At 33.0% G+C, this 11,536-nt stretch overlaps 1 protein-coding gene across 2 annotated transcripts in view; it reads left to right on the top strand.

Moving 5' to 3' along the window:
* Positions 1-11,536, top strand: part of LOC108738882 (laccase-like) — a 73,477-nt gene that overhangs the window by 19,351 nt on the left and 42,590 nt on the right. Inside the window, exon 1 of one of the 2 annotated variants that reach the window (XM_025980330.1) lies at positions 8,614-9,069. The exons of the other annotated variant lie outside the window; for it this stretch is intronic. Within the exon in view, the coding sequence (XP_025836115.1) occupies positions 9,054-9,069 (16 nt within the window). The 5' untranslated portion in view covers positions 8,614-9,053. Of the gene's footprint in view, positions 1-8,613; positions 9,070-11,536 lie in introns of those variants that run through there. 2 annotated transcript variants of the gene reach the window in all.

The raw sequence follows: 11,536 nt of genomic DNA, 5'->3' as shown, positions 1-11,536 counted from the left end.
TCAGAGAGAAAAATTTTTATCCATTTTCAAATCAAAACAACCTAAATTAATAATAGCCTGACTTTCAAACGCTCCACAGTTTTCTTTTAAGGTTATGTTCATCTTGAATGTTAGGTTATGGTTAGTTTAGCCTGTCCTCATTATTTTTTAATTATAAAATTAAATCCAAATTTTAAAATATTTGTTGGAATAAACACTTTCATAATTATGAAAGGTTCCGTATGTTGTTTTAGGTAATACTATTTTTTTGTCAAAATGTTTAGACAATTAAGTCATTAAAGCTAAAAGATACAACTGGGGAAATTTTATAATCAGAAGTGGCATTTAAATTTTTTAAGCTGTCATAGATAGGTACACTTATTAAAAAGCCGATTAAAAAAAAAACAGCTCCGCTATAAAAAATATATAAAATTAGTTTTGTACGCTTTCATGAAACATCCTGTATGTTCGTTCTTAACATCTCTTTCATTAATATGCCTAGTGAACATTAATAATAATTCTTTTGGAAACAATTCTTCATATCTAAAAAAAAAAAATAATGCCAAAAATTAAATCATACGTATGTTAATCATTGTGCACAGCATACATATACGTATATAAGCATAATATGATAAATATACAAGTTTATAAGCGTTGCTGAAAAATCCCCGATACAAAATTCCCGTTCAGGTCAGCACGGTCACCTGCCGCTTTATAATCCCACACGTTTACGACCCGTTGATCATTTGATTTAATTAAATAATAAATTGTTACTGCCATAATTTACAAATAAAGCTTTTTCTCTTGAAAGTGAGTAATAAATATTTTCTTAGGCTCACAGGATTCTAAGCACCTCTTTTTTAACCTGGTGTTGTGGTGTCTTTGGGGTCTTACTAAACATTTGCAAATTTATGTTATTCGAATTGCAACTTGTTAATTTATTTATTCATTTAACGGTCACTGGCATTTTTATATTATTTATACAGTCGTCTAGTGCAAGTATAAATCATATGAGAATTTGGTAGTCAGAGAGAAACAATTTATTTGCAGGGGTCTACCTTCAGAGAGTAGGCAAACATTTTTTAATACTTGTGTGGTACAGTTGAAAAACTTTTGCAAGCGTCATAAAAATATATTTTATTTTTGAAATTATGGTTCTTTTGGGGCGTTAGGGGTTGAATTTGCAAATTGCGCGGGCATATTTTATGTGGGGTCCGGATACATTTAAAAATTTTTACCGAGGTCCAAGAAAAATGATACTCCTTACCAATTTTGTATTTTAATTTTCTTAAAACACATAAATCTTTAAGAACTCAAATTAATCAATGACTTGTAAGGTTTCAAAAAAATTTTGGTGGTCTGGTTTTTAACCTGCAGTCTTGACCTGGACCGCGGTCCGCCAGTTGCAGACACTGATCAGTTTTTTTTTTGTTTTTTATAGTTGAGGTTCCTAAGTAGCTGTTTTGTGTGATCATGTCATATTTATTCAACTAATAAATGAGTTCTTTTCCTTATAATTAACTTGTCTTTCAATATACATACAAACATGGGCGTAGCGAGAGATTTTTCTTAGGAGGGGCGAATGTTCAATAGCTGTAAGTTATTGTATATAGGTTTAATGTGTTTGGTTTCTATGTTTATGAGCTTGCAGTGCCCCCTTGCCCCTGCATGTCTGCTCCATAGCATACAAAACCCTAACAATACCAACTAAAAGAATAGATTAGAAAGAATGGCATTAGTAGATAATTTCAAAAATACAAACTTCAGTATTTATCATTATCGATCACTAACGACCAGTAACAAAAATTAATTTCTGATCATGATTAAAGTTTTTTATTTCCTATATGCATATCTGTACATACTTTTCGGGGTTTTTTATTTACCGTTTAATACGTCAGATATCATTTAATAAACAGAATTCCCATACAATTATAAACATATTACGTTACCTAAAACACAATTTATTATTTCCTAAGAAACAGCAGTTCTTAAAGAATGTTAAATTATAAATAAATACCGAATAAACATATGTTTTTATTATGAGCTAATCTTTGTATTTCCCTAAAACTAGAACAACAGAGAAATCTAATCTAGGTCTACCTCTACCCCTCCTAACTCCCGTTTCTACCTCTAATATGTCTCTGACTAGACCTTCATGTCTGAGAAGGTGTCCTTCTAACCTATTTCACCTATTTCTTGTTGACTTCCATAGAGTCCTCTGTTCTCCTATTGTTTCGAATACCTTTTCATTTCTAAAACCTTCTCTATCCACGGTATCCTCATCATTTTTCGAATTTCTAAATTAACCGTGCGCGAGCATAGAAATGACTTCTTTTTATTGAAGGCGACACGACCCTGCGCTATCCTGTGCTTTATATCCCTACTACTCCTTCCGTTCTGACTTATCTGACTTCCTAGATACCCAAAATCAGTCAAAAACTTTTATCCATCTCTGCAAAATATTCGTCTACAGGGCAAATAACTTCTTCATTCGTCGAAAATTTCGTTCCGCTAAGTCAATTTTTAAGGTCACGAAACAGAAACAAATCGCACGGGGCCAAGTGTGTAGAATAAGATGGACTGTGGAGTAATTCGAAACCCAACTCGTACACTTTTGCTATCGCAACGGTTGATGTGTGTGCAGGTACATTATCCTGTTGAAAAAGCACTTTTTTGGGCTCTAAATTTTGGTCGCTTCTCTTTTAATTCGTTAGTCAAACGCTCCAATAAACGCTGCGTTGGCCAGTCACTGTTTTACTCATTTCTAAATTTTCGATCATGATGATGTCTTGTGGATCCCTAAAAACAATAGTCCAGATGGTACGGCTTCTACAGCTCTTTTACGACCACATTCATGTAGTAATATATGATCTTAAGGGCAAGTGTAGATGCCTCATGAACTTCTTTCAACTCGGTTTATATAGGTTTTAGTAAGTTATTAATTGAAGCGAAATAATCGAAAACTCTTCGTCGAATTAATTATTAAATCAGAGAGAAAAATTTTTATCCATTTTCAAATCAAAACAACCTAAATTAATAATAGCCTGACTTTCAAACGCTCCACAGTTTTCTTTTAAGGTTATGTTCATCTTGAATGTTAGGTTATGGTTAGTTTAGCCTGTCCTCATTATTTTTAATTATAAAATTATTATCAAAGGTTCCATATATTGTTTTACATAATGTACTTTTTGTCAAAATGTTTAGAAAATTAATAACTCATTAAAAATAAAAGATGCAGCTGGAGCAATTTTATAATCGAAAGTGATATTTAAATTTTTTAAGCTGTCATAGGTAGGTACACTGATTAAAAAGACGATTAAAAAAAAAGAACTTCGCAACGTTATAAAAAAATTAAAATCTTCATTCATTTTCAAGTCAAACTAACTTAAATTAATAGCAGCATGACTTCTAAAATCCCCATAGTTTTCTTTTAAGGTTATGTTCATCTTCAATGTTAGGTTATGGTTAGTTTAGCCATAAATCCCCATAGTTTTCTTTTAAGATTATGTTCATCTTCAATGTTTGGTTAGGGTTAGTTTAGCCTGTCCTCATTATTTTTTAATTANTATAAGTATTTGTATTTTTGCGACCTCATTACTAAAATGTACCCTTTATAAATTTATAATTATTAAACTGAGCCGCGTGAGGGGTTCTGTGCACCAATTAGTAAAACCCACCCTTCTCTTCTCTACACCCTTATTTGCTAGTATTGAAAATCAGTTATCGAAAATCGATAGCTCCAACGAGGTTCTATGTAGACAAGATTGCTTCCAAGGAGTAGGACCTTTTTAACGTTAAGTATCAAGTGAGTAAACATTTTTTGCAGAACACCCGATTCATTTCATGATGAACTACCACTACCACTGATTGACCCTTCAGAGGAAAAATTAGACTTAACTCATCTTATACCTGCTGCCTTTGGGCAGGGTTTTATGAATAGGAGGTTTTCAGGAGTGATATTTTTATGTTTTTTTTTTAATGTTTATTAGTTTATACATTTGTAATTATGCAATTAGAAGCAATTGCATGTGGACCAAAAACTGCGGGTTTAAATTACAAAACCCAACGATAAGAAACATGGACGTTTCACTGATTATTTGTTAGAAAGTGTTGTTTGTTATGTACGACAATACTATCCTGATTTATTATTGCAATAAGCTAATAGATGTAAGTCTTCCGTTTCGATCTGTACTGAGGGGCCGAAATTATAGTTAAGTCTCTATTATCTCCATGTCAACAAACCGATTTTCGTGTGAAGACGCTTCGTTATTGGCTAATCAATTTAAATGACATTACTAAATACTTTCAATACTTCCATATTAATTAGGTATGATGACTGATACATACAAATAAAGTTATATAGGTAAGTAAATTACTTTCCTTCTTATTATCAAAACATACAGGTCTAAAAATCTACAAACAAACGCGTAGTCAGAATTAAAGATCCATCTGATAGTGGGATACCAGATAAATGAGTGCCAGAAACTGACGATATTGATCTTGTGATCTCATTAGAATTTAAACTTTGAAATTGAATTGATTTAATGTGTACAGTTTAGTTATAATTATTACTACTACTGTTTTTTTATTTCTTTTTTGCTCTGGTTGAATTACCCAGATGGTTCGTAGAAAATGTGCCGGATCCGCCAATTGACGTTTGTAGTTCCAAAGAAAATAATAAAAACGACATAATTTTTATACTTTTTATCTTCGAAGACAAATAAAATACCAGTGCGCTTAATCGACAAATTAACTTAGAAATTTTTATCATCATCATCATAAGGTCGTTAGTCCTAACACTGCTTGAACACGCACCTCCACACTAATCTTCGCATTTCCCTAAAACTAGAACAACCCACATCCTTAACTATTTGTGAACAGTAATCTAATCTAAATCTACCCTTACCCCTCTTAACTCCCGTTTCCGCATCTAATATGTCTCTGACTAGACCATCATGCCTGAGAAGGTGTCCTACTAACCTATCTCGCCTATTTCTTATTGACTTCCATAGAGTCCTCTGCTCTCCTACTTTTTCTAATACCTCTTCATTTCTAACCTTCTCTTTCCACGGTATCTTCATCATGTGCATCGGCGAATATTAGCTTTTTTCGCCAGAACATATACAGTTTCTTTAAATGTTAGTTTATCAATTCCTTTGTACAGTTGTAATGCATTTTATTAAGGTAAGGTTTACTGTTCTGTTGACGAGAAAACGAATACCCGGAGCAGATAGCGAGGTGCATGACTGTATACATCGCAGTTTGGTCATTGTAGTTATAAATAAATTCTGTGAAATAGTTTAATTCGGAGTTTTTATTCGCTATGTAAAAAAAAAACAACCGAAAAAATACCGCTCGTGTTTTCATATCAAAAAAGCACTATCCTAAATTTGACGATGCCGAACCAGCGGCTGATTCTGAAAGTTAATTGTGACAATTACAGTTTTTTGTCAACTAATCTTCTTTATTACTGACAACCTAACGGAAAAATTCCAAATGGAGCCTAATCAAATCCTGATAATAAAATTTGTATTTTAGCAACTATCATAAACTAATAGATACTAAGCAGATATCATAACTAAAGACAAATTCTTCTTAATACCATTGAAAAAAAAGTCGACAGGCATGTTTTTTGTTTAGTTTTTCCTAGAGTAGGGGAAATCTTCGAAAGACACCCTCTCAAGGGGGGGTAGTATCGGATTTGACGAAGCGCATATCATAACTGAAAGCACATTTTTCTTAATGTTACTGCAAAAAAGTCAATAGGCATGTTTATTTTTGTTTAATTTTTCCTCGAGGAGGGAAAATTTTTGAAAGACACCCTCTGAAGGGGGTAGCGTCGGATTCGCTAAACTGCCTACCGACTAAAACCTTGCTTCCGATTTGGTCTCGTTAATAGCAAGTTTTTTGCGAAGGTCTGTAGAATTGTTCTGGTAGAATTTACAAGGGCGATGTCATCAGAATTAAGGGCAGTGAGAATTGATGGGTGGGACGGCGTATCTGCACAGAAGAGGTTGAATAGAAAGGGTGACAGATTGGAGCCTTGGGGGACACCAGCCGTGACGGGTTTGCTGGGCCATAAGGCAGAGGCAACGCGGACACGAAGAGTTCTGCCAGAAAGAAAGGATCTAATAACCGTGGGGTTTTGAGGGCGATAAGCTTGGAAATGAGACCTTCGTGCCAGAGTCGATTGAGGGCCTGTTGGATGTCCAGCAGAAGAATGGACGTGTGTGAAGGTGCTTGTTGAGACTGCGAGGAAATGTGTTCAGCAACACGAAGGAGTTGATGGCTGGTGCCGTGGTGTCTACGGAAACCGTTGAACAGAGTGGGAGATAGTTTGGAGAGTAAATTTTAACAATTTTTATTCTGACCGCGACAATTGTTTCGTTGACACAGTAACTTTTGTTCAAGTGAAGTGTTACACTAAATATTTTGCAAAATTATAGTGCATATATACCTTAACTAAAAATGGGGGTGACATTAGGTATTAGGTGTAACATTCCACTTGAAAATATGACTCTGTTAGCGAAACAGAGTTTTATTTTATAAATTTTTTCTGATCTTTTAAAATAGTTGCGTTTCGTTGGTTCACCTTGTATTAAAATCACCCTTTAGAATCCTGACGATGGGGCTTAGTTTCGGAGTAGGTCGTACTTTGTACTGGGGAAATACGGTAGGCATACTGAATTTTTTATTGCGTTATTAAAAATTTTAGAAGTACGCGACAACGTGCGAAAATTTTTACAACCAATAAAAAAACGGATTTATTATTAGTTGCTACAATTACGACAGACAAGGTAGACGTGCTAAGCACTAACCGTATAACTTGTTGATAGCGCGACTCTTATCAATTTCGGCTACATATAACGCATTTTCAAACCAATAATAAATGCTTTTGATCTTCTAATTGTTTATTTTTTCGCTATTGAGAATGGGGTTACGGTACATAGAGTGTAATAACATAAACCATTCAATGTCAAGTAATTTCTATGGCTTGGGAAGTTTTTCGTTGAATAGAAGTTTGTTACTTATATGATTTTTGTTCTGTATACAGGGTGATTCATGTTACATGATAATTATTTTAGTAATATACAGGGTGTCCAAAAGACACAAAACGTATTAGTTTAATTTTCTTAAATGGAATTTTTACATTTTTGAACTCTATGACCAAAATAAGAGCGAGTTTCATTATGGTTTTCTTCACCCATGCTTTAAGAATTTTGAAAAATTTTGAATTTTGTGAAAATGTAACAATTTTAACTTTTAAATTATCCGCATGAATTGCCGCTTTTAAAACCAAATTTAAATTGAAAGCTGCTCGTTGTTAAATTTGGTGTCACAATAATTGTGAAAAATTAGCTAACATTTCATTTACACGGTGTCCAAAAATTGTGATTAAATAAATACAAGCTTTAAGAGGCATTAACTTGTGTAGTTAAAATAGAACACCCAAACCGCTTCATTCTAAACATAAACGTATTCCCTCTTTTAGTTTTCAATAACATTGGCTTTTTAAAGCTTTTGCGATGCATGTAATGCGCTGCTTCATATTTTTCGGTGTGGTTGGAGATGGAGATAGAACTTCACAAAAAGGAATTCGATGGAATTAAGTTTGACAATCGTTGGCGCCAATGCCGAAACTTTTGTGGGGATATGTGAAAAGATGATTTTTGGACACCCTGTATACCTTAATTAATTTTTCTCAATTGCGATACAAAAATTAATCAATGAGCAGGTTTTTTAATTTTCCAGTTTATAGGGAAGTTTTGCTATTTAAAATTGGTTTTAAAAGCGGTAACACATGTAAATTTAGAAGTTACAATACATTTTCACAAAATTCAAAATTTATTTCAAATCCTTATTGTTTAGATGAGGTAAAGCTTGATGAAACTCGCTCTTCATTTGATCACAGAATCCAAAAATATATATGGTTTTCCATTAAAAAAAAAAACACTGATACGTTTTGTGTTTTTTTGGACATCTTGTATACTATGACAATAATTTTAAAATATACACAAAATTCAAAATTTATTTCAAAATCCTTAAAAGTTTAGGTAAGGTAAAGCTTAATGAATCTCGCTCCTATTTTGATCATGGAATCCAAAAATATATAGGGTGTTCCATAAAAAAAACAGCTTTGATACGTTTTGTGTTTTTTGGTCATCTTGCATACTATGAAAATAATTTTTCAATGTACAGAAAATTTATAATTTCTTTCAAAATCCTTAAAGTTTAGGTAAGGTATAGCTTAATGATACTCGCTCTTATTTTGATCACAGAATCCAAAAATAAAAGTGGGTTTATATTAAAAAACACAGCTTTGATACATTTTGTGTTTTTTTGGATACTATGAAAATAATTTTAAAATGTACTACTTGTGGATCCTTATCCACTTCCACAACAAAACTTTTTAAAAATCGAAGAACGTGAATAACCGTGTATAAAAAGAGTACCTAGGAAACTTTCCGGTATTTTACTAATGACTGGGGTTTTCTCGAACGGTTTCGATCTTCCTCTGTAACGTAGCGGGCTTTAATCGCGTCCACTTTTACCTCTCCCTTCAATGGAAATTCCGTCTCTGCCATCACCAGTTTGTACCATTATATATATACAAACTCGAACAGAAGTTGCGAAGTCAATTCCGATCTCTTACCGCGTTGTTTCTACGGACGCGCTTATCACACTTATGTGTAGTACAACTTGTAAGTTTACAAATACAGATACCTAAAAGTGTAACTGCATGTTTGTACGATTATATCGTCGAGTTTTGCATGTTTTTTTTTGTTTTACGATTAATTATCTATTAGCGCTATTCGTTACAGAACAAAAGAACGTGCGGTTTTCTGATATTCCGATTTTTATCCGTTAGTTAATAGTTATCGATCCCAGTGACTGTCGAGAGCAACTTAGTGCGTGCGGGAGTTTTGTTTATACCGGGTAATTCCCTAATTAACATTCCGTAAAGTTGTTTGCGTATTTCAATGTTTTAAATATATTTATTATAAAAAACTGATTTTGGTGGATTTGGAAGTATTTTTATCTCAAATAAAAAATTGGATTAACTATCACACAATATGGAAAAAAATAATGGTAATTACAAATATTTTTTAACTGTTTTCTGTCTTCTCATTGTTAGATGTTTAATATTATTATTTATCAAATGTCGTTTTTCGTGTTATTGAAAAATATTTAAAAACAAACGATACTGTTTAACGATGAGGTGAAGTAGCTACCTAACTGCTGCAGACGTTTCGCCTTTAATACGAGATTCTTCAATGAAAATTTGAAAATGTATGAATAAAGGGATTAACTACTGATAAAATTAAAAGTTCCAAATTAAAAAATAAGAAAATACGCAATGTACGATTGTATACGTGTGCATGTATAATATAAATATGAAAGTTTCTTTATTTATTGTGTTACGGTCCTAAACTATAAATTTAAGTCGACTTATTGTCCACATCCTAGGGGTAAATTAAGAAAACGAAGAAAAAATAATTTTTGTATAATATGTGTATAGACAAGAGGGACATTCACGCACAATATGAGTAGGCAGCTCCCCAAATCAGATTGCTCCCCTGTGGGCGATAAAATTAAATTAATAAACACTGTTTTTGTCATGTACAATACAATTAATTAATAATTGTTATTGTCATACAATGTTCATATAAAAAAAAATAAAATAAAATATTGTAAATTCAAACCACGCTTACATTAAAAAACTAAAATAAATTCCTATTTTTTTTGTCTGAAACTTCTTTGGCGATCTTGTCTTTAATAAGAAAAGTAATTTCTTAGGGATACCACAAGACACGAAAAATGTAAATAATTTACTTTGTTATTTCTGAATAATTTATTTTAAAAATATTTTGAAAAATATGCTAAAATGTATGTCCACCTTATTTCCGAAACCACTAGAAGTAAAAAGTCAAGTAATATATAGCGTCTAACTTATATAGTTTACAGAAAACTATAACTAAGATCATAAATTAAATTTTTAATTAATTTAATAATTAGTTTATTTGCAGTTGACTGCGATATAAACCAAACTGAACGAAAAGCAATATACCTGCCTATAATTAGTTTTTATTTTCAAAAATTAGATGACTTTCAGTGTATTATGGTACAAATTGACTTTGTTGGGTTGTTGAACGCACTGTAACACTAGGAAACAATTTACGGAGAACAACGTAAACTACACCTTTACCATAAAAATAAATAAATTAACCAAATGAAAACAATCTTTTGCGTGCGCTAAATTTTAAAATACGTCATTGCTTGCAGACATAAGTAATTCCCATAATACTAACTAGGTACTAGGATCATTTTAAGTAAATAGTTTATGAACATGTAGAGGATGAAAGCTGATATATCTAACGTTTCTAAGATTTATCTGTAAGAAATCAAATTTGTTTACTTTAAAAAGAATAACATAATTGTAAGGTATTGAGTGCGCGCCATGGGGCGCACAATTGTTTACTAGTAGGATTAAGAATTAATATTTAATTTCCTTGTTTCTCTCCCTGACGCTTACAATGACATACGAGGTTAGTTCAAAAACTATCAGGAATTTTATGTTTTTCAAAAAATTGTTTATTTATTCATGAATATCTATTTTGTACCCTTCAAAGTAATCCCAGCCAGATTATACACTTGTGCCAACATTTTTTCCAATCCTCGAAGCACTTCAAAAAAACATTTTTTGTGATTTTGTTCAGCTTCTCCTTCGATGTCGTCTTTATCCCCTTGATCGTGGCGTAGCGTCGTCCTTTCATGGGCCTCTCAATTTCTGGAACATGAAAAAGTAACAGAGGGACAGATCTGGGCAATACGGTGGCTACGGCATTATTAGTGTGTTGTTTTTGGCCACAAGCAACGATTTGTGAGCAAGGGCGTTATCATGTTGTAAAAGCCAACTTTTGTTCTTCCACAAATCCGGGCGTTTCTGGCTGATTGTTTCGCGCAAATTGCGCACAATTTGCAGGGAATATTCCTTATTGACCGCTCTACTCTGTGGCAAGAACTCATGATGCACCACAGGAGTCAATCGATGTGTTTAGGTCCTCAGCAACTTCTCTAACGGTGATTCAACGATTGACCAATACTATTTCCTTCACTTCATCAATGTTTTCGTCTGTTGTTGACGTGCTCGGGCGTCCGGCACGCTCTTTATTGTTCACATCTTCTCGGCTCTCTGAAAACATTTTGTACCACCGATAAACGTTGCTTCACCACATGCCATAGTCAACATTCGGAATGCGCACTTAAATTTGTTTTTCACACAAAATTTGATACAGATTCTTTGATCCATTTTTTGGAATAGGCAAGAATTTAAGACGAGCCAAAACACGTGCAAGCAAAGTAGCTGTCAAAAATTTACTGAACGTGCAACATGGTCGAACTTGCCGGTATAAGTGAGAGGCATGAGTACTAACTAGGGTTTGTCGGTTTTTTTGGAGAAAATTATGAAATTCGAAAACCGGTTTTTTAGTAGAAAATATCGGTTTTCAATGTATGAATAACACTTAAAAAAAATTTGAAAATGACCCGCTTCATC

This window comes from Agrilus planipennis, unplaced genomic scaffold (genome assembly GCF_000699045.2).
Source record: "Agrilus planipennis isolate EAB-ADULT unplaced genomic scaffold, Apla_2.0 scaffold210, whole genome shotgun sequence".
Lineage (NCBI taxonomy): Eukaryota > Metazoa > Arthropoda > Insecta > Coleoptera > Buprestidae > Agrilus > Agrilus planipennis.
This window is presented reverse-complemented; position numbering and strand designations above follow the sequence as displayed.